This window comes from Rousettus aegyptiacus, unplaced genomic scaffold, assembly GCF_014176215.1.
Source record: "Rousettus aegyptiacus isolate mRouAeg1 unplaced genomic scaffold, mRouAeg1.p scaffold_m13_p_2, whole genome shotgun sequence".
NCBI lineage: Eukaryota > Metazoa > Chordata > Mammalia > Chiroptera > Pteropodidae > Rousettus > Rousettus aegyptiacus.
This window is the reverse complement of record NW_023416295.1, coordinates 119,063,488-119,085,990: the sequence shown is the minus strand read 5'-3', so window position 1 is coordinate 119,085,990 and position 22,503 is coordinate 119,063,488. Positions and strand designations below refer to the sequence as shown.

At 36.5% G+C, this 22,503-nt stretch overlaps 1 protein-coding gene across 20 annotated transcripts in view; it reads right to left on the bottom strand.

The window, feature by feature from the left end:
• The window catches only part of GRIP1 (glutamate receptor interacting protein 1), a 585,894-nt gene that overhangs the window by 187,964 nt on the left and 375,427 nt on the right, over positions 1-22,503 (bottom strand). For 2 of the 20 annotated variants that reach the window (XM_036238003.1, XM_036238008.1), the window contains exon 1: positions 12,034-15,052. The exons of 13 other annotated variants lie outside the window; for them this stretch is intronic. In XM_036238003.1, coding sequence (XP_036093896.1) covers positions 12,034-12,307 — 274 coding nt within the window. In that variant the 5' untranslated portion in view covers positions 12,308-15,052. Of the gene's footprint in view, positions 1-12,033; positions 15,054-22,503 lie in introns of those variants that run through there. 5 more of the 20 variants (XM_036238005.1, XM_036238010.1, XM_036238004.1 and 2 more) reach the window with 4 other exon arrangements.

Genomic DNA, 22,503 nt, shown 5'->3' with positions numbered 1-22,503 from the left:
GAAAAATTTAAGGCTTAGAGAAGTTAGTTGAAAGCACCTTGAAAGAGAGGATAACTACCTGGGTCTTGTAAGGTCATATATTCAAGACTTAATTTTTCTAGCATTATGAGACTGCAAAGTCCATGAGCGCAGGGAGCAGAGACTTTTAGAACGGTTCGGTCACACTCATGAATCACAGAGCAATATCTGCTTCCGCATCTCATTGCATTTTTAGTGCAGTGCAAGATGTTCTCCAATAGATGAAAGTCTATTGAAGGATAAATGTGAATCCTTAGGATTTTATTGGGAATGCCCTACCTAGATAAAAGGGCCAAAAAACATTTTTGCCAAACCGAGTTTCCATATATGTTGGCCGAATTTATAGGAATGACTTTGGGAATAGCAGTTGTGGAAAGTAAAATTTCCTATCACTTCAATGATAGTAAGATAATTGGGAAAACTAGTACTTCCTTGGGCATAGACTTGATTGGAAAACCATGGAGCTGAGACTATCTTAGCCATTTTTATTCCTTAAACAGTAACTTGCACATTAATGGTGTTTAATAAATATTTGTTCATTGATTTTGCTTATTGCTCAGATCAAAGGGATATTAAAGGTGCTATTCAAATTGAACATGAAAACTTATTAACAAAAAAATAAACACTACCTAATCCCAACCTTTTTTCTTACTATAACAGCAACATTAAAGACATATATAGTGTATCACTGTTTTTGTTGTTTTTATCCATTTAGTAAGCGTTAGGAAGTGGCAAAATATTTCTGTCTCTTAATACAATGCCACTCACTGTGGCCATCTGACTTTCTATATAACAAAGAGAACAGGACAAATGATATGATTCTTGTCATTATTACAGAGACTAGTGAAAGATTGTAGCATGGTAGCCTCACCATGTGAGCTCGATGATACAGAAATTTCTTCCTAAGCAGAAGACTGTCACAAGATGAATGCTTTAAAATGCCAAAACAAGAGCAAAAATGGAACAAACATGGATTAACACTGAGTATGTGCCATGGGCCGGCTAAGTAGTTTCCATATATCTTCTATTTAATTCTACCTTATGAAGGAGATATTCTTTCCTGCAGAAGTTTAATGTGGAAATGACATAGGAAGTACTATGACGGAGCAATGAATGAGTAAACTGAAAGGGTCTCAATCTCCTGTCTCCTGTGAGCACGTCTGAGGTGGCATTCAACTCACTGGTGATTCTTTTTCAAGCCCTTTGCTTTGGCCTTGACACTGTTAGCATGACCAGAGGGGTCTGCTTCTCAGAGGTAAGAAATGTATTACCAAACTGAGGAGGCCGATGTATATTGAAACTGATAGTTAATGAGAAATTTTCTTGTGCTGGGTACAAGAATACTCCCTGTAAGGAGAACTACGTGAGAGACAAAATATCATTGAAAGGTCATTGGGTGAGTAGGGAATAAAAACAAAAGGAGCCATGTCACAGGGACAACAGTATCATTGTGAAAAGAACACTCTGTGGCAAGAAGAACTCAACGACTACTACTCTCTGTCCTATGTTGGGGTGATCTAGGTGTTGGGCTTGGCTCCCTTGAAGACCATTAACTAAGATTTCCTCTCCTCCCTGGATGGTGTCAGTATTTACTTCTGTGACCTTTTTACTATGCTTCTAGTGAGAACCAAATCCTATTGTGATGAACACTTTCCTTACGGACTTAGAGTAACATATCTGGTCAGGTTATAATCAAGTCTGGCTTTTAAAGAAGTTATTGGTATTGCATTGAGGAAATGGTTCTTAATCTTTTCTGAGTCATAAACTCCTTTAAGAATGCTTTGAAAGGTAACAATTTTCTCTCCAGAAAAAGGCAAATACACAAATACGAGTTATTTCTAGAATCCAAAAAACCCATACTTGAACCCAAGGTTTAAAACCATTGCTTAAGATAAATGTGCATATCCATCAAATGTTCTGATCCATTACATGTTCATGTAATACTCAAAATCCATGGGAGACCTTTAATCCTTATGAATTGGCATCATTTTGATTTTTTAAATAAGAAAAGTGAGGCTCAGAGAGGATAAGTAACGTGCTCAATGGCCAGTAAGGGGCTGAATAAGGAATCAATCAGTCTCTATAGCAGATATAAAAATGTCTGTAATTTTTAAGATAACTCTTCATAAATAAAAATTGCATCCCAACTTCAAACAATCAAAAAGGAGGGGTGAAGGGAGGAAATGGGTATTTAATAACTTTTGAATATCTAAAGAAGGCTACAGCTTTTTCTTTTAATCAGTAAAGACGTGGCTTAAGTTGCCCCTATCTCCATTTTACTAAAGGGTAGAAATTACCCGAGATTCAATAACTTGCCCAAATTTTCTTAGTTATAAGGGATAGAACTAGAATTTGAACACGTTGTGTTCCCAAGTCTGTGCTTTCACCCACTCTGCTATGTGACACCTGGCCACAGACTAAGCAATCTCTGGCTTCATCCACCTATTGGCAAAGTCTTAAATTGAAGTTGACAGTGGCAGTCAAATAATATGCTTTAAGCACTCTTGAAAGTATTATCTTGAAAGAACTCTGGACCTGCAAGTTCAAGAGAGTCAGAGTCCAGGGTAACCTTCAAATAGATAGGAAGCCTGAGATTCATATGCTTTCATTCAGTTTTTCAGAGATGTGAAAAAGATGGCTTATGTTTTACTTAAAAAATGGTGTCTTTGCATTTTCCTTTTGTGTTGTGTTATATTTCATTAGGCGACAAAGGCTTCTCTTCTTCCTCTCCTGGTAATAAATAGTGTTTAATCAAAATAACCTGTCATGCTTAATTTGGCATTCATTACATGAAAAGATTTTCCACACGCTCGAAGGTGAAATTTACATTTTAATGTCTATAGATAAAAAAGTATAGCTGTATGTGCTACATTTTTTTCAACTATGAAAACCATTTTCAGGAATTTAAAATGTTAAATAATCATTCTTTTTATGAGACTGGTTCTAAAGATACATATAAATTTTGAAATCTACAGTATTACTTAGTAACTTTAGTGCTTTACTTTTTGCAGCCAATCATGGAAGACTTGCTTTTATAGCTTTCTCTGCAGAGTCATCTTAATTATAGGGAAATCCCTTTACAAATGGCTCTCCATTTACAGTGCTTCAGCTAGAATCTAATGTTGGTTTTATTGAAAATGATAAAAAATTACTCTTCCAGGATATAAAGTTAAGAATCAGGGTTGGAAAGGAACTAACTACATTTTTTTTAGCTTTAGTAAAATTCAAACTTACATATTATTACCTCCTAAACAGTTTATCCCAAGGAAGTTTAATAAAGTAAAAACTTTTTAGAGTCTCAGAATCCTAGAAAATTTTTCAAGGTAAAAAGAATCATACATGTTATCTGATTCAATCCACACATTTAATTGACAGACGAGTTTAACCCAATATACAGAAACAGTGATAGAGCTGGGACTAGAAGCTCTGTCTATGGACTGTCATTGTGCCTTTCAGTCATGCTTTGCTGCAAATGCTGTACTCTTCTGGTACTTTTCACATAGCTCACGTGGGCAGGAGGGTTCTCTGGCCTTGATGATAGGAATTTCTTTTAGTTTTTCTTCATAGCACTTATGACCATCTGGCATCATGTTATATAGTCACTTATTTATTGTCTTTCTCCTCAAAGAATAAAAGTTCCATGAGGGCAAAGAATCTGTAGCCTTTAATAGTGCCTGGAACATAGCAGGACTCAATAAACACTCAGTAAATAAAGTTTCAAATTTAACCTTAAATATTCTCCTATGGCCTATATTTTATTCCTTAAAGATTCCATGTTCGCTTTAATAAGGATTTTTAAAATGTAAAATCATAAAGTACTCAAAGTAGAAGACTTTTTAAATAAGATAAGTCACAAAAAACTAAATTATTACATTAAAATAGAATACTGACAATGGAATATTACTCAGCCTCTAAAAGAAAGGAAATTCTGACACATACTCCATGTTTGAAACTTGAAGACATATGCTAAGTGAAATCAGCCATACACAAAGGGAAAAATACTGTATGACTTTACTTAGATGAGTACGCAGAGTTGTCGAATTCATACAGGCAGAAAATAAAATGGTGGTTGCCAGGGGCTGGCAGGAGGGGTGGGTGGGGAATTACTGTTTAAGAGTTATGGAGTTTCAGTTTGAGAAGACAAAAAAACTTCCAGAAATGGACAGTGGTGATGGGTGCACAATATGAATGTACTTGATGCCACTGAACTGTATACTTAAAAATGGTCAAAATGGTAAATTTTATATTATACATGTTTTACCACAATAAGAAAAAACCACAATGAGATATCAATTTATATTCACTAGACTGATAAAAGTATTTATGATCACTATGGACTGAATGTGTCTTCACCCCCCAATTCATATGTTGACCTAATACCCCCTCACATTTGACTGTATCGGTCACAGCACCTCTAAGGAGGTAATTAAAGTTAAATGAGGTCATAAGGGTAGAGCCCTGGCCCCACAGAACTGGTATGCTTATAAAAGAGGAAGAGACACCAGAGCTCGCTCACTTCACCCTTGAGGGCACAGTGAGAAGGTGGCCACCAGAAACTGAACCCCGCTGGAAACCTGACCTTGGACTTTCCAGTCTCCAGAACAGTGAGCAAATAAATTTCTGTTGTTTAACCCAGCAAGTCTATAGTATTTTGTTGTGGCAGCCCAAGCAGACTAAGACAATTGGTAGTGGAGGGACTGTACGTGGGGACAGTCTGGCGTGGTCTAGCAAAGCTGAAGCTGTATACACTCAACCGAGCAACTCCATAGCATGGTATACACTATTGAGAAACTCTAGCATGTGTGTAACATGAGATTACTACATGGAAATTAACTGGGATGGCTTCTGTATTAGCAAAATCTGGAAACATCAAAACGGACACTGAGAGGAGGACAGAAACTATAAAGAAAAACAGGCAAATAACAAAAAACGCGGGATGGCATGACATCTGGGGAGAAAAAGAACAATTTCCTTGAGGGGAGTCTAGGTGCTTCATACTGTCATCAATATTCTGTAGTTTAAGCTGGGTGGTGGGCATGTGGATGTCTTATCGTTATTATTTAAAACATACACACACACATACATATACACACATTCTACATATTCTTAGTTTACTTTTGTAGAATATTTATTAACAAGCAAATGAAATTAATGACGATCTGCAATGCCCAAAGTGTAAATAAACAGAGTATAAAACTTCAAGTTGCAGGACGTAACTAGTGCAGAAAACTAAGCAAGCAAAATTCTGATATAGTAAATTACCTGAACTGCTTTAAAGAGCTGGCTACATATGTCACAATGTTACCAGAAGTGCTGCAACATCCATGCTGGCGAACAAATGCACTAAGAACAGTTAAAAATCTTCTGTATACCGTCAATCAAAACTCCACATCATATATGTTAAATCTGAGAGCCATACACACACGATCATCAAGAGCAACTTCTCTCTCTTGGCATGAGAATGTAGTTGTTCATGTGAAAACAAATAGTATATTTCATACGGCTGGAGGTGGGAGAGATGGTGAAATGTTAGAGTGAGAGCAAAGAGTTAAAAAAAGAACACTGAAGCCACTAAGAAATGCCATATTTTACGTTCTATTCCTCCAGGGGAAACAAATTATTCTGGGCACTGACAATGTGACACATAACTGTTTTAGATGCATTCGCATGTATTGTTTTAATCCTCAATATATCATCCTTGATAGGTATTACTTTTCCCATTCTATATATGAAAAAAGAGAACGAGAGAGAGATTAAATAACCCGCCCAGCGTTACAGTGTGTGTAAGCGAGGGTGCTGGAATTCAAGCCGAGTTCTCAAAGTCTAGTACTTTGGTCACTATACTGTTTCTTTAGGGCTGTGTTAAAAAATAGTTTTTTGTAAATGACAGCAAAAATAATTAACAAGTCAAGAGCTAATCAGCCAGGTTCTTTGCTTTTCTCCCTCCAATTTAAGGGTTTTCCAACCCGTTTGGTTACATTCCTGCTCATTAATTAGTTCTTACTAAGATGAATCAAGCAAATAAAATATGGAACTCGAGTCTGTCAATTTAGGTTTTTCTTTAAAACTCAGATCGTCATGTCTAAAATGTATTTAGAATTTCTTAAAATTTTTTTTTTCCTTCAGTTCTTAGCTATATATCCTATAACATGCATGTGGTATAATGCTGGTCTGGAGTGGGAGCATTGCACTGTCAAGCACAGAGGCAATACCTAGAACTCTGTGCCCTTAGACATTTTATATAACCTCTCTGTGTCTTAATTTCTCTGTAAAATGAGGATAATATCTCATAGTATGGTAGTGAGGATTAAATGATATAATCCACACAAAGCATTTAATAGTTTCCAGTATATAAGAGAAACTATAAATATCAGGCATTACTCTTAGTAGCAAATATACATATATATATATGTATACCTCGTATATATACTAATAAATGTTATGACTATTAGGATTACTAGTGTATACTATCATTAGTATACTTGGGTGCCGCATGGTGGGGTTGGGGGGAGGGGGCAGGAACTCAGAGGCAAGACATCTAGGCAGAAAAGGATTGGAAAGGCCTTCTGGAAGAGACTGATCTTGAGCTGGGTTTCGAAGGGTGGACAGAGTTAGATATATGAAGATGTATGTGTTGGGGAGGGCAAAGAAATTTCAGGCAAGAGGAAATAGAATAAAATCCCACAGTATGAAACAGCACGATGTATAGGGTAGATTGGTGGGTCAGGACATCAGCAGCAAGGGACCAATTACAGTGGTCGGCTTAGAGATCAATTTGAAGTGGGCTCATAAGGGACTGGGTAGCACGTGGAAAATGACCCTTTTGGGTCGACAGACAGTAAAGAGATTGTCATTGTTCTAAGGGTTATAAAGAACCATAGAAAAGACTGATAAATATTCCGTATAAAATGTCCACTTGAACTGTGACCAAAATATTTAATTTTTGTATTTTCTAGTATGGAAGTCTAAAATTTCAGAGATAAAAGTTGTAGACAACATCCGCATCAAATATCTTCATTGCCATTTTGTATTAAAAGTTGCCACACATGAAATGAGCGAATTCTGTTTTCTCAGGACATAGAAGGGGGACAGGATGAATTTAGTATAAGCACAGTTGTAGCAGTAAATCCAAGTGGAGACAAACTCTAATGAGACAGAATGAAACATCATTCCCCTTCCTTTCAATCCTGAACTACCAGTAACCTCTTGAATATATGATATTCCTCTCCACATACCCATGCCTCCTCTAAAATTCTCTCTCTCCTTCTCTGTTTGGGCCGATATTTTTTACTTTGCCTATAAAATTCAGTCGAAGGGTCGTTTCCTCTGGGAGCCTTCTCTAGTCCTCCAGCCTGCTTTTGGTACATGTTATCTTGCTCCCAGACCTCATGCATACTTCCATCTTAGCACTAATCGCATTGTGGTATAATGGTTGGTGTCATACTTATTTGAATTACCAATAAACTATGAGGTCCTTGAGGGCAGAGGTCATGGTTATTCAGAACAGAGACCATGCTTGACCTTCTACCCCTAATTCTAAGCATATTACTTGGCACGTATTTGGCACTAAATAAATGCATGTAATTTGTCTATTCAACATCAGACAGGTGTTGATTGAAAAAAAAATTTACCATCCTTAGTAACAAGATGACTTTAAAACACATTCTTTATTTATCCACCTCAAAACTATAAGTACATTATATGGCAAAATGCCCCAGAGACATCCAGGGAAGGACAGGAAACTCGGACAGTGTCTCTCAAAGTTGCTTTGTGGAGTGTTATAAGAACATTTCCTTTCTCATGTCCATCGATATTCTCATTTGATTTCCAGATCAGTCCACCTTCAAATCAACAGTTATAATTTTTCATTATTGTGAAAGAACAATACTCTCATCCACAAAATAGGCTGTTACAGTATTGTTGGATCATTTTCTCCATATATGAGCATAAAAACTCAGAGGACTATTCAAGGGATTAATGTTTCAAGTAAAAGCCATGCAGGGTTTGCCATGATCTTTCAAGAGAATTGTCTCTGTGGTTCTCCCAAAACACATTTTCACATCGAGGAATGTCACTTGACTTTCAAGGCAAAAACGGGCAAAATATTGCCTGGAAATAGTCTGTAAATCCCATTGGGAGAAAAAAGTTCTTTATACAATAAGAACAGACGAACATTACAGTCAATTAGACAATGAAAATCCAATGCAAAAAAATGTCAATCCCCCAGATTTCTGTGCAATACCTAAGATATGCTAGAGTGAGCTAAGTGTAAGTACATCTAGTAGATACAGGCACATTTTGTCCTCATTCTAGACAAATACAGCTTTACCTGACACATTCAGGTAGTAATCCTTTAGGGTCAATTGTCAATTTGGTTCAGTTCATTTACCTATTCCAGGCTCTGTGGAAACAGTAACAACTGATACAGTGCTGCCGCCTCGCAGAACTCACAGAAACACAGATTTGTAGCCAAACAGAAAGATCCGCACAGGTGCTGCTGCAGCTCAGGAGCAACAGATAGTGGGGGCCCTGAGGTGAGTCTCGCATGGGTAGCATCTGAGGTACGTTTCACAGGATGAGCCTAAGTGAGTCCGATTGACTGAAATAGTGGTGGGTGTGGATCTCTGTGAAGCTGACCCAAGTATGTCATCAGTTGAGAATTTTGTAAAGAGCTGAGAGAATTCCCAGGGTGTTAAAATTATGGGTCTTCCCTGTCCCTCACTTTAGACGCGTAAGGTTCTCAGTGTTCTCAGCCCCTGGCATTGTGCAGATCAAGTTCATATTTATCTGATGAGAAGGAGAAATAAATATTACTGCTCTTTAGCCTGAGTAAGTAAATCATAAATTAAATTGTCAATGAAAAAGCTGCAGGGAAGGGCAATAGCGTCTATAACGGCCATCCTGTCGATAGAAAGGGTAGCCCAGAATGAGAAAAAAAAAGACAACCGTGTTGTAGATATATACAATATGTCCATAGCAGCAGCATTTCATTCACTGGTTCGTTCTTCAACAAAAATTGACTGTACACCCCCAGTGCCAAGTTACAAGGGGAATTACAATGGTAAAGAAGACATAGAGCTTAGATAGCCTTAACAATATAGTAGGAGAGACAAGCCAGTGAACAGGTTCCTACAGTACGGTGTTATCCTAGGGGACATTATAGAGCTAAGGGAAGACACAATAAGATCAACTAAACTGGTCTTGGCAGGGAGGAGTAAAGTGACCTCTAAATTCAGGCTCGAAATAAGAAGAAAGGGAGGATGGGGAAGAGAGAGGAGTTATAAGGAACAGCCTGTGAAAAGCAGACAGGCAACACATGCATTGCATCAGCTAGGGGCAGCTCAGGACTGGAACAAAAAGCAAGTGTGTGTGTGGGTGGTGGGGAGTGACAGCGGAGGTGAGAAACTGAAGCTAGATTACTAGGTAGTAGAAGCCAGATCACCAATGGCCTTGAGACCATAGTAAGGCCATATTATTTCCAGGCGAGTGGGGGGCCACTGCTGCACTTGCAGCACATAAATGACAAGCAGATTTGAGCTTTAGGAAGATCCTCTTAGCTGCAGGGTGGAGAACAGGCAGGAGGACCCAAGTGAACAGTCAAGAAATCTAGTCCAAGTAATCCAAAGACCAGAATTTGGAAACTGTCAAGAATGCTTTTTAAAGTCCATTTGGATGAATGAATGAGATTAGACTCTTTCTAAGTCTTCCACCCTCTGTCCTAGCTAAGACATTAAATCCGTTTTAAAATTACTGTAATTAAAATCAAGCTATAATATGCGCAGTCTGTGTAAATGGGTGAGTAGAACAAAAAGTCAAGAAATAAGCTTAAGTATATATGGGAATTTAGGTTATGATAAAGATGGCAAGTGGAATTGTTTTAGAAAATAATTAGGCTTTCACTATACCTAACAACAAAATTAATTCTAGAGTAGAACAAATGTGCAAAATAAACAGGTAATAACTGTTACTAGGCAACTACAAAAGAAGAAAAGTAAATGTTCAGTAAATATAAGACACCAATTTTTACCCAGAAGATTGACAAGGATGAAAAATTTTATAATATATATGTGCAGTGAGATTATAGGGAAATAGAGGATCTTTCTACTCCATTGGTGACACTGTATAAAATCAGTATAACCTTCCTGGAAGACAATTTAATATAAGTCAAACTCTTGAAAATGTGCATGCTGTTTGACCTAGAAACCCCATTCTTAGGAATTTATCATAAAGAAATAACTGTCCAACTACCCAAACATGAACATACAATGGTGGCAATTTCAATTTTTTGAATAGTAAAGCTATCAGTGATAGTCATACTGTTTTGACAAAGACGATACTATAGAGCTATTTAATATAAAAATGCAGAACTATTGGCATGAAAAGATACAATATATTGGTAAGTGAATAAACAAGGTATACAACTCATATATTTACATAAACAAGAGGAAATTTCTATAGAACTATTAACAGTCGCTTTTTTCTGATGTTGAGATTATGGTTGGTTTTTGTGTTCTTCCAATGTGTTTTCTGAAATGTTCTGAAATACGAATATGTATTGCTTTTAGAATCATAGAAAAGTAAAATCTCTAAATGCCTTTACAAAGAAGTGTCAAGAATAACAGCGATGGTGGTGTTAATAACTTGACAAAATGCCAAAAAGAGCAAGTGCCTGTATCACACTCCAAGTCATTAACAAGGGCCAGCCATACAGTCTCTTCTCTGTAGAATCAAGAAAAAAAAAATGATATGGAAAAACTCTACCACCGAACCTCAATAAAAGAATGAAAATCCTTGTCAAGAAAACCAGCAGTATTATTGAATAAATTACAATATATTTTGCACTTCAATTGCATAGATAATAGACACTTAAACCACACGTTCACTCTCAATCCCTATCTCTTGCCTGCCCATTTATCAAACTATGTCAAATACTACAACCAGTACAACTTAGCTTAAAGAAACATAGTTTCCTCTTGAGTAGGACTATGGCAGATTTGCACCAATTCTCATGTCACTCTGTTTTTTCACTAATGAAACAATAAGAAGCTGTTTCAGGTACTCTAACTTTGCATATCAAGTATAGCATGCAATAATACGGTAAATGTTGTTTTTATAATAATTAAAACTTTATAACAGTAAATGCCACCTTACTTTTGTGTACACTAACATACAGTTTTAAAAGACCATATTTAGTGGAAGAGTAGGCATTTTTACTATTATTATTATTTCTATTTACATAGATAAGAGAAATTACTATCAGAAGAAGTTATCGTCCCAAGGGTTTCACGGTTCATTAGCCACAAATTGAGATTCACATCCAGTTTTGCTTTCATGATAGTATTTTTTCAGCTTCTACAAATGACACTGTTTTAATGAGAAATGCTGGAGTTGACCAATTTTATTTTTCTGCCATTTGCATAATACGGAATTTTTAAGTTGAGCTCATAAAGTTCACCTTATTGAAAAAGAAACTAAAGCCCAGAGACAGTAAATGACTTTTCTCACATATCAACTGTCATTAGCAGAATGGGAGTTAGATCTCGAGTCCCCTACTTCTATTACAGTGTTCACTGTGCTACAGAGAGAACCTGAGAACCCTACGGCTGTAACGATTTATAGAGCGTTTCACATACATTTAGTTCCCAAAATAACCCAGTGTGGTATTATTATTATTATTCTCATTTTATAAAATGGTAACCATCACTTGGAGAATTGAAGTGACTCTGCGACACTTTCAGTTACAAAGCCCTAGGCTTTTATACCCAAGGCCAGAGCTTTCTCACTCTGAAATCAAGGCTGGGATGTATTTTCTGTAATTAGCTTTCAATTCAAAAGTATCGATGGCTGAAAAATATCTGGAAACTTAAAATTATATAACAACCTCATAAAAAGATTCACAAATTGTATGACAATTATTTTCCAAGAAAAAAAAATATTTTAGATCATATACCTTCTCAAAGCATCAGCTTTCTGCATATAATTAAAAATTGAACTCAGAGAATAATAAAAGCTTACCACTGTTTAGTTTAGCAAGAAATTCAAGAGGGCTCTGATCCAGGTTAGCCCTTGTATCAATGATATCAGGAAGCTCACGGCTTATATAAAAATCGTCAATGTAAGCATCTAGGGCTTCGGAGGCAGAGGAATATGGCTTTTCTTTATACTGGATGGAACCATCAATATTAAAGGAGATGCTGTTGAGGGCTGGAAGAGAAGGTTCAGAAGTGCTAAAGCGATGTTCTTTAACTGACTGTTCCATGGCTTTCTCAAAATGGGCTGCAATATCCATTCATCTTTCAAAAAACTCTAAACACGAAAAAAGGTATACAAGATTTCAGTAAAATAGGAGTGAATAATAATACAGAATCTTTGCTAATCTTTGTGTATTTACTTTTTACAAATTAAATTACCTTTTATCTCCCTTTATAGCATATTGAGCAATGTTTGTTGACTGAAAGTTTCACTGACTCAGACACAAGTGCAAACTGTACTTTAGAAACACATTAGGAAACTAACAATATAAGTATTGTCAGAAAAGGCATAAAATAGAGATTCTGCTTTCTTTTGGGCTTAGTTTCACTCAATTAAAAGAGCAGTTCTAAAACCTTGAGATATTTTTATTTGCTACATTAAAACAGGAAAAGCCTCCATAATCACGTCATAGTCTTCAATTTTTACATCTGTTCCCATGTCATTGATAAGGAAGGGAAAGTCATGTATGAACACATGACAGCAACAGGGGATCTTGGCACAAAAGTGATGGGAAGCAGTAACCAGGGAGTAAGATGAGGTAAATATAGAGAAGAGTAGAATTTAGTTGGGGACATTGGGTCCCCTGATCTTCTGCCACTCTGACCTTGGTGCACGAGTTCAGCTGCTCTTTAGTCCCACCTTGCATCTACCACTTACTCTCCATAATAAATATTAAAAAAAAGGTACTGCTAGCATTCTCATTTTCGAGATGAGAATATGGTGGCACGTGGAGATTAAATAACTTGCCTGAAGCCAAAGAGCAAGGAAGCAACAGCCAAGGTTGAGCCCCGGCATTTGGATCTTGAGCTTGAACTTGACCACTTGTATAGACCACCAGACCACTGCCTCATGTGAGTCGTAACTGCCTGTATGACTTGTGATCTCCAAATGTCACCACGGCTAATGTGCCAACAACATGTCAGGGTTAGGTGCCTAAGTTCTGTGGTCTCTCATTTCTTTAAAGTGCTTAGAGTATTCATTGGTACGTGCTGGAGAAATGCCATTTATTTGATAATAACATATACGTAACTGCCAAAAAGACAGTACTTACTTTTTCAGTCCTTTGAAATTCAAATGGATACATTGTAGTTTGAGAATGTTACATTATATGACATCATAATAGCTAACATTTCTATCTATGGGATGTTTTTTAGTTGCCTCTAATGTAATGGAGTCATACAGAGGTCTTTGAGAACCAGAAGAAAACTATGGGTCCTCTTCTCACGAAAAGCACATTGGCAAACACAAATGCAATGGGTTCTAGAATTCTGGAAGCTCCTTCCTGGCCCCCCTGCACCTGACCCCTAGATTCAGAACTTTTATCTAACGAAAGTGCTAGATGTGGGAGGAAAAGCAAGGGAATGAATGCTAGCCAGGAAAAGAATGATAAGATCAGATCCTTACTAAGGATGGAACAAACCTACCTGACATCACAAATTCTTAGAGATATGGTAAAAAGATATCTTCTGACTTTAAAGGCCCAGCTCAAAAAACACATTCTTTGTAAACCATGATCATGATTCTCTTTCTCCACCTCCTCCTTCTCTGGATTTGTCAGCACGAATTAGTTACAATTACAGAAATGAATGGGCTTTAGAATGAGGGAGATGTGGGTTAATCTCAGCATTTTACCAGCTGTGTGCTTCAATCCCCTCCCTAATATGTGATTTCCTCACTTTTAATTCCACTTAATAATACTTCACTCAGGGGGTGGCTGTCTTTGATCTACTGCTTTGCACCAGGATGGCCATATCAGGGGTAAGATACTGAAATACTTTCAAATTGGCTGGAAAAACTGCTACCTTTCATGTGGATCCTCCCCCATCCCCCAATACACAGTGTCTTCTTGCTACTTTGGCCCCGATTCACTTCACCCAGAAGCCCTCAGACCTTCCCATGATCTGGCAACTTAACAGATACTGTCTGGATCTACAGGACTCTGCTCCAAGCTATGGCCACTGTCCATTCTGTCTGATCAGTGTCTGGCCATACAGATTGTTAATGATTCGAATATGATGTCTGAGAGGATATGGTATGCAGTAACTGGTAATATTTGTCCTTTTCTCATCCTTAGGTGCTTTGCCTCTCCCTGTTTATTTCTATCATGGTTTGACTTATATCACAGCTGGATATGTGTCTTCTTCCTTCAATAAGCTCAAACAAAATAAGGAATGGATGAGCATCTTGCATTTTCTAGCTCATGGTAGTTGTTTGATAAGTATTTGTTGAATGGAATTTCAGCTAAAATATTCCTTTCACTATAAAGCATTCCATTGTGATTATTGCAGTCATGAAAATGTTTTGAAAGATCAAGTCCTTTCGGTTTACTATTAGATGCTCAGAAGCAACAAAACAAGGGAATAGAAGAATGTATTCAAATCCAGGATTTAATGAGAGAAGGGCTGAATGCATAAAGAGCAAGAAGCTCATGAGAGAATTGGTAAAATTATCACCCATGTTGGTAATATTTTTGAAGTTCACTATGGCAAATCTTTAGTAACAAAATGTTCAGTGTGTTTCCACAGCTTAAAGTCTAGTTTTAACTAGATAGTTAAAGGTATTTGTTGCATCCCCTAATTGCATGAATAACCCTTCAACAGAAACTTGACAATTAAATATTTGTAAAACAACATAGAGGGAATATCAATGTATAAGATATGCCAGTGATTCTGAAAAGTGAATACTATTTATAAACTTGTTTATTTTTACTTTCATGTTATCACATACATGGCAATGTGCAAATTCATTTTCTTCATTTTTCACCTTACAGACTTTTGGAAACTAAGCAAAAAAAAAAAAAAAAAGAACAAACACTCAAGTCATTTAAAAAGTAAGATCTTATGTAATAACCAAGAAAAGAAAAATGAATCAATACATTTCCTAACTGTAAATCAAATGAAATGCAGATTGTTTGAATATTTCCCTTGGTAATTTCATGTTTGAAGTTGGTCTCGCTCGATTCTCTTTGATAGTATTTTAAAAAATGTATTCGATCTATAAAATCCTCAGAGTGCATCCATCCATCAGGAGGCAACTGATTGCTGAAGAATATAGATAGTTACAAGTAGGAGGACTAGAGAAAGTCACCAGCTCTGTCTCCCTTATCACCTGAGGTTAAACCAGACTCGATCAAAGACACTGAGGCCCTCAAGCCTGAGCAGAGAGAAAGGTTCAGAGATCTGCACACAGTTTGGTTTCTTTCTCTCATACAATTCAACTAAACACACAATTATTGACTGCTGATGTACAAGGAATCCTGTCAAGCACTGTATAGGGGTACAGTGATGGACCAGATATTATTTACCTCCCAAGGATCTTGTAGTCTACTAGGAATAATAAAAGTAGCATATAAATGAGCATAACCCAAGGAAGGACATGCTAAATGTCATCGAGCACCCCCAAGAGTGGCTCAAACACAGAGACGAGAGAAAGTACTTCTGGCTGGTAGAATTGGGGAAAGTTTAATTTTAGATAGAGTATTTTAACTAGGAGTTGCAAAAGAGGTAGGTTTCAGACACATGGAAGTGAAGAAAACAGATATGCTAGAAAGAAGAAGACACAGTAATCAAAGATATTGACATAGGAAAACTATATACATATACAGATGGAGGAGTATATCCTATTTGTTTAGGTTGTCACATAGTGAGAGAAAAGACTGGAAATGCTGTATTCCACACTGTATGAACCAAACTGGTGAGTTTTAGGACTAGGTATTATATCTATTTTATATATAAAAAAAAGAAAACAGACTTTGAAAGCTTTTAGAGTGCTCTAAGGGAGTACACTAGTGAGTGATAGATCTGAGACTTAAAGCTTCGAAGCTCATATTCTTCCCACCAGACCCCAGCATTCACTCTCCACCCATCTTCCCGCAGCAGCAGCTGGGTGAAGGCAGCACAGGCTCTCCTGGCCACTTGTTCTGTCATGTCAAGGTGGTTAGCTCCAAACCCAAGTGAGAGTTTCCCACCCACCCGTGAAGCTCCCGGAACTCCAAACTTCAATGTAATCCATTGATAGAATAATGCTTTTAAAAGTTTCCTTGGGTCATCTGACCAATGGAGTACCTTACTGGCCAAAGTCCATCGATGCCTGCTATCTCTCAGGATACTTGAAAAAGACAAGAGACAACAAGACAGATTTCTTCCCTGATCTTGAGGGCTTTGTAAAAGAAACTTAGCAAACAAAGCGTATTTTACTTGAGATATTATCTTATCTGTTGTCAGTCTGACTCTGTGGAAATTTTGAGTCCATCAAGATATGAACATGTTATGTTTTGGAATGTGAATTTTAGTAGAATACAGTCAGTTGTGATGCAACTTATGTTTTCTCATTAGAAAGTATTTAATGGGAATACTTCACATATTATCTCAATTACCAGACACTATGACAAGCAATACCTTCTTTGAAAGATAGCTTATACACAATGGTTACTACTATTACCTATTAGAGATTAGATCCAGGCTGATCTTAATGCTCAAGAAAGAATTAGTGAAGAAAACAAAGTTTGAAACACATAGAACATTACAAACCAGAGGTACTCTTTTGAGATTTGTCCCATAATAATTTGGTGCATCATATGCCATGAGCACAAATGTATATAGGTGCTACCTTTATGTTTTGTAGTTTTGGGTCTATAATTATTTGATTTAAGATAATATTGCACTGTTGTGCAATGTTCTTTACAAACTCAATTGGCCATACCTATATACTTGAGGATTATACACTTCCCTCAAACTACAACCTGTCATTTATTCAACAAATATTTATTGTAAATGTAAAAGCAGAGGTCAGGAGTCTGGCTTTGGTACTACACTGACCAGTTTCAAATCCAGCAGCATCAATACCTACTTTCTCTGTGCCTAAACTTCCTCCTCTCTAAAATGGGTGCAGTAATAATACCCAACTCACAGCACTGTTGTAAGGATTAAGGGTGATAATATGGGTAACACTTAGAACAAAGCCTAATATACATGGAGAGTGCTCCGTAAATGTAGTTTGTAGGTGTTATCATTATTGCCCAGGATGTGTTAGTATATAGTACCTACATGAGTTAGGCCCTTGTGCTAGAACATTCTTTCCTCATTGGTATGTATATACTTTGTGATTTTAGGGGATTCTACTCTGCCCAGTGAACCAGTGTGTAGCAACTCTGGAATATTAAGCATTAAAATAAGAAAAGTAGAATTTCAGTCATTGTATCCATTAATCTCCTTAAATTCACATTCCACAGATGAAAGGATTATCCTAAAACAGGATCGATACTTGATTCATTTCACATCCTAAGAATCTTCAATAGAGCTAAGGAAGACCTGAGGCTGGAAAAGAAACATCAGCAAAATTTAAATTATTTCCTAAGTCTTAAGCTTTAAGAGCTATTGTGTTCTGCTCTAGGGACTTTTTCTCTCCCTAAGTCATTTAGCGTTTCTCCTTCCAACATTTTCAATTTCTCTTTATTTCCAAATCAGAATACTAACAATTATTGTCCTTCTAATGTGGATATGAGTGCTTCGACACAAACAGCTGCCAAAAGACTTTAAAAGATTTTATTCACTTTAATACACCATGACTAATTGGGGAAAACAGCAAACAAGAATATTAGGATTATATCTAGGCCTATAACCATTCACCAGCACACTGACAACATGTTAAGTAGAATTTGACAATATTGGGTAATGAGGAAAAACATTCCTTTGCTCGGTAGAAATCTCTATGGACATAATTTTAAAGAAGAGGGAGGGGAGTTTTTATTCATTCTTTCTAAACTAAATAATACCATCTATCATTTCTGAATACATTAAGAAAAAAATATTAGAATATCACGAAGGGAGCGCATAGGACTGCCTAAAGCCATTTCCTGCCATAATGCATACTGTATTTTAAGAGTTTTCTCAATGAGGTTATGGTACCTGGAAATTATTGTGAGAAAATTTTTTAAAAATAGGAAGCAAAAGGGGTTCAGGGGGCATGTTTAGATTTAGTGGAAAAAAGCATTCCACCTTTTGAGAACGGTGAAAATTTTTCTTAAAGAAAAATCAAACGATATGAAACAAGTTCTTTTTCTGCTATTTCTATACACAAGTCCTGCAGCGGGAGCAATGGAGGCAAACAAGGAAATAGAGGAGATGATGCTTTGCTTTTATGAGATTCTAATACAATGGAAGAGAGAAAACTGTTTGAAACTTAGCTGGTAATCTGGGCAGCTAATGTTAGGGTGTCATGAGGACAGTCAACAAGAGGAGCCATTGCACAGCGGGTGCTGAGGAAAGTGTCTGACTGCGGAGCCAACGTGTCATACGCTTATCTTTCCATGTGCTTTTCCCGCTCTGTGACTGAAACTGATTTGACTAATGAGCAGTCTAGGCTTTCCTCTTCAAATTTGGTAAAAGACTTCCTCTCTGGGGACTCTTACTTTAGGACCTATGTGTGCCTCGCAAATGGCGGAAGGGCATAGTTGAGGATTTTGAAACAGGCTACAACTTTTCATCTCCAGTGATACTAATTTCTAGATCACAGGCTTTCAGTTTCCATATACAATTTTCATTGAGCTTCTAAATTAAAAAGAGAATTTTAAAAAACCCAATCTCTTTCCCACAGTATTAATATGTAATCAATAGAATTATCACCATATTTTAACTTTAAAGACATTCATTTTGAGGGAAAACACCAAGTTATTAAATTAGACAGTTTATAAGCTTTTGGTGCCCCTGTAAGCTGAACAGCTCACCTTATCACAGAATATTTAGCAATTTTGTACTAACCCACCTATCTCCTGAATATATCACCTAGATTAGGTACTAACTTGGGAAACAGAATCAGTAAACAACTGAACATCTCTAGATTAGCAAGTCCTCCATTTATTAATCTGATGTACTAGAACAGAAGCTTCATCCCAATATTACCTTTTCTTCAGCATCTTACAAACCTCAATCTGGCATGTCATCATTTGTATTACTGAGAGGACACTTAACCCAAGAAATTATTATCCACACTAGACCTACAGAAACAAACTATTTGTTATAAAACCATGGCATAGAAAGTAAGAGCTGGCTCTTTAAAAAGATAAATAAAATTGGAAAATCTGTAGCTAGACTCATCAAGACAAAAAAAGAGAGAGAGAGAGAGAGAGAAAGAGCGGGGGGTGTTCAAATAAAATCAGAAATGACAGAGGAGATGTCACTAGTTAGATGGCCAGGATCTTGTCCATGTCATGAGATAGAATTCAGAAACAGACAATGAAGGTGATGAAGCAACAGCTCAAGTTTATTGGAAGCAGAAGTACACTCTTAAAAGCTAAAGTGTACTTTCAGACAGGAGGGTGGGCAAGCTCAAGAGAAAGCTGTCCCACTTTGTTGTGGGTTTCGGGGTTTTATCTATTGATCTAACTAAGGGGTGTAATATTCATGATCTTGGCTGGTCTGTTAGTAGAAAGAAGGTGGTTTCTACTAAGAGATGGCTTCACCTCTTTTCTTGTCATGCTTGGGTTTGATGGAATTGTCTTAGTGTCAGTTACATGATGGGGACAGAGTTAACTGCAATGCTAATTTATTAAAATAGCTGTATAATGAGGAAAGAATTAGGCCAAATGTGAACAGGGCCTGATCTGTGCATGTGTCTTTGTCAGAAAGACCACCTGTATCTCTGCTCAGAGTGTTGTGGGCTTTGAGCAACTCTAAGGGCCTACTGGAGCTCATGGTGACCACATCTGTGCCTTTGTGGGTTGCTCGCCTTCCTGCTCATATCTGTCTATTTGCCTACTCTAATACTGATACTACAACTGATACCACAGAAATACAAAGGATCATAAGAGGCTATTATGAACAATTATATGCCAACGATGGAACAACCTAGAAGAAATGGATAAATTCCTAGAAACATACAACCTACCAAGACTGAATCATGAAGAAACAGAAAATCTAAACAGCACAATTACTAGTAAAAAGATTAAATCAATTATTTAAAAAATCTCCTAACAAACAAAAGTCCAGGCAAGATGGCTTCACTGGTGAATTCTACCAAACATTCAAAGAAGATTTGATACCAATCCTTCTCGAAATTTTCCCAAAAAATGGAAAAGGAGGGAATTCTTCCAAGGCCAAGATTACACTGATACCAAAACCAGGCAAGGACACAAATCGAGAGAGAGAGAGAGAGAGAGAGAGAGAGAGAGAGAGAGAGAGAGACTGACTTACAGGCCAATATCTCTGATGAACAGAGATGCAAAAATCCTCAACAAAATACTAGCAAACTAAATTCAACAATACATTAAAAGGATCATATACTGTGATCAAGTGGGATTTATTCTATGGAGACGAGGCTGGTTCAACATCTACAAATCAGTCGGTGTGATAGATCACATTAACAAAATGAAGGAGAAAAATCAAATGATCATTTCAATAGGTGTAGAAAAGCATTTAACAAAATTTAACAGCCACTCATGATAGAAACTCTCAACAAATGAGTATAGAGGGAACTTACCTCAACATAATAAAGGCCATATATGACAAATCCACAGCTACCATCATATCCAACAGCAAAAAACTGAAAGCTGTTACTCTAAGATCAGGAACAAGATAAGGATGTGAGTCCTACCACTTTTATTCAACATAGTATTAGAAGTCCCAGCCAGAGCAATTAGTCAAGAAAAAGAAATAAAAGCATCCAAATTAGAAAGAAAGAAGTAAAATTGTCACTATTTAGAGATGACATGTTATATACAGAAAACCTTATAAACTCCTCAAAATGCCATGAGAACTAACAAATAAATTTAGCAATGTTGCAGGACACAAAGTCAATTTTCAAAATTGTTGTTTGTATACACTAATAACAAGCTTTTAGAAAGAAAAAAAATTTTAAATCCCATTTACAATTGTATTGAAAAGAATAAAATACTTAGGAATAAATTTAAGATGGTGAAAGACCTGTATACTGAAAACTGTAACACATTAAAAAAAAAAATGGAAGAAGAAAAATAAATAGGAAGATATTCTGTGCGCGTAGATTAGAATTAATATTGTTAAAATGTCCACACTACCCAAAGCAATATACAGATTTAGTACAACCCTCCTCAAAATTCCAATGCCAGTTTTCGTGGAAATAGAGCACACAATCCTAAAATTTGTATGGAACCACAAAAGGCCCTGAATAGCGAAGCAATCTGAAAAAAGAGGAACAAAGCTGGAGGCATCATGCTCCCTGATCTCAAACTATTACAAAGCTATAGAAATTAAAACAGTATGGTATTGGCATAAAAAAGACACAGATATAAATGGAACAGAATTTAGAGAGCCTAGAAATAAACCCATGTATATATAGTTAATTAATCTATGACAAAGGAGCTAAGAATATACAATGGGGAAAGAACAGTCTCTTTAATAAATGGTGTTGGAAAAACTGGACAGTCACATGTAAAAGAATGAAACTCGACTACTGTCTTACACTACAGGCAAAAATTAATTCAAAAGGAATTAAAGCTTCAACGTAAGATCACGTCCATAAAGCTTCTAGAAGAAAAGATAGGTGGTAAGCTCTTTCATGTAGGTTTTCGTGAGTTTTTAAATCTGACACCAAAAGTAAAAGCAACAAAAGTAAAAATAAATAAGTAGGACTACATTGAACTGAAGAACTTCTGCTCAGCAAAGAAAATTGTCAACATAATAAAAAGGCAACCTACTGAATGGAAGAAAATATTTGCAAATCATATGTCTGATAAAAGGTTAATATTTAAAATGTAGAAAGAACTCATACACTCAATATGTTAAAAAAAATCCAATGTAAAAATGGGCACAAGATGTGACTAGACATTTTTCTAAAGAAGACATATAGATAGCCAACAAGCACATGAAAAGATGCTAAACATCATTAATCAGAGGGAAATGCAAATCAAAACCACAATGAAATATCACCTCACATCAATAAGAATGGCTATTATCAAAAAGACAAGAAATAACAAATGATGAGGACATAGAGAAAAGGGAACACTTGCATACTGTTGGTGGGAATGTAAATTGATGCAGATACTATGGAAAACATTATAAAGGTTCTTCGAAAATTAAAAACAGAACTACCATATGATCTAGCAATTCTGGGTATTTATCCAAAGAAAATGAGAACACTCACTTGAAAAGATACCTCCACTCCCCTGTTCACTGCAGCACTCTTTATAGTAGCCAAGATATGGAAACAACCTAAGTGTACACTGATGAATGAATGGCTAAAAAATTAAGTTACACTTGT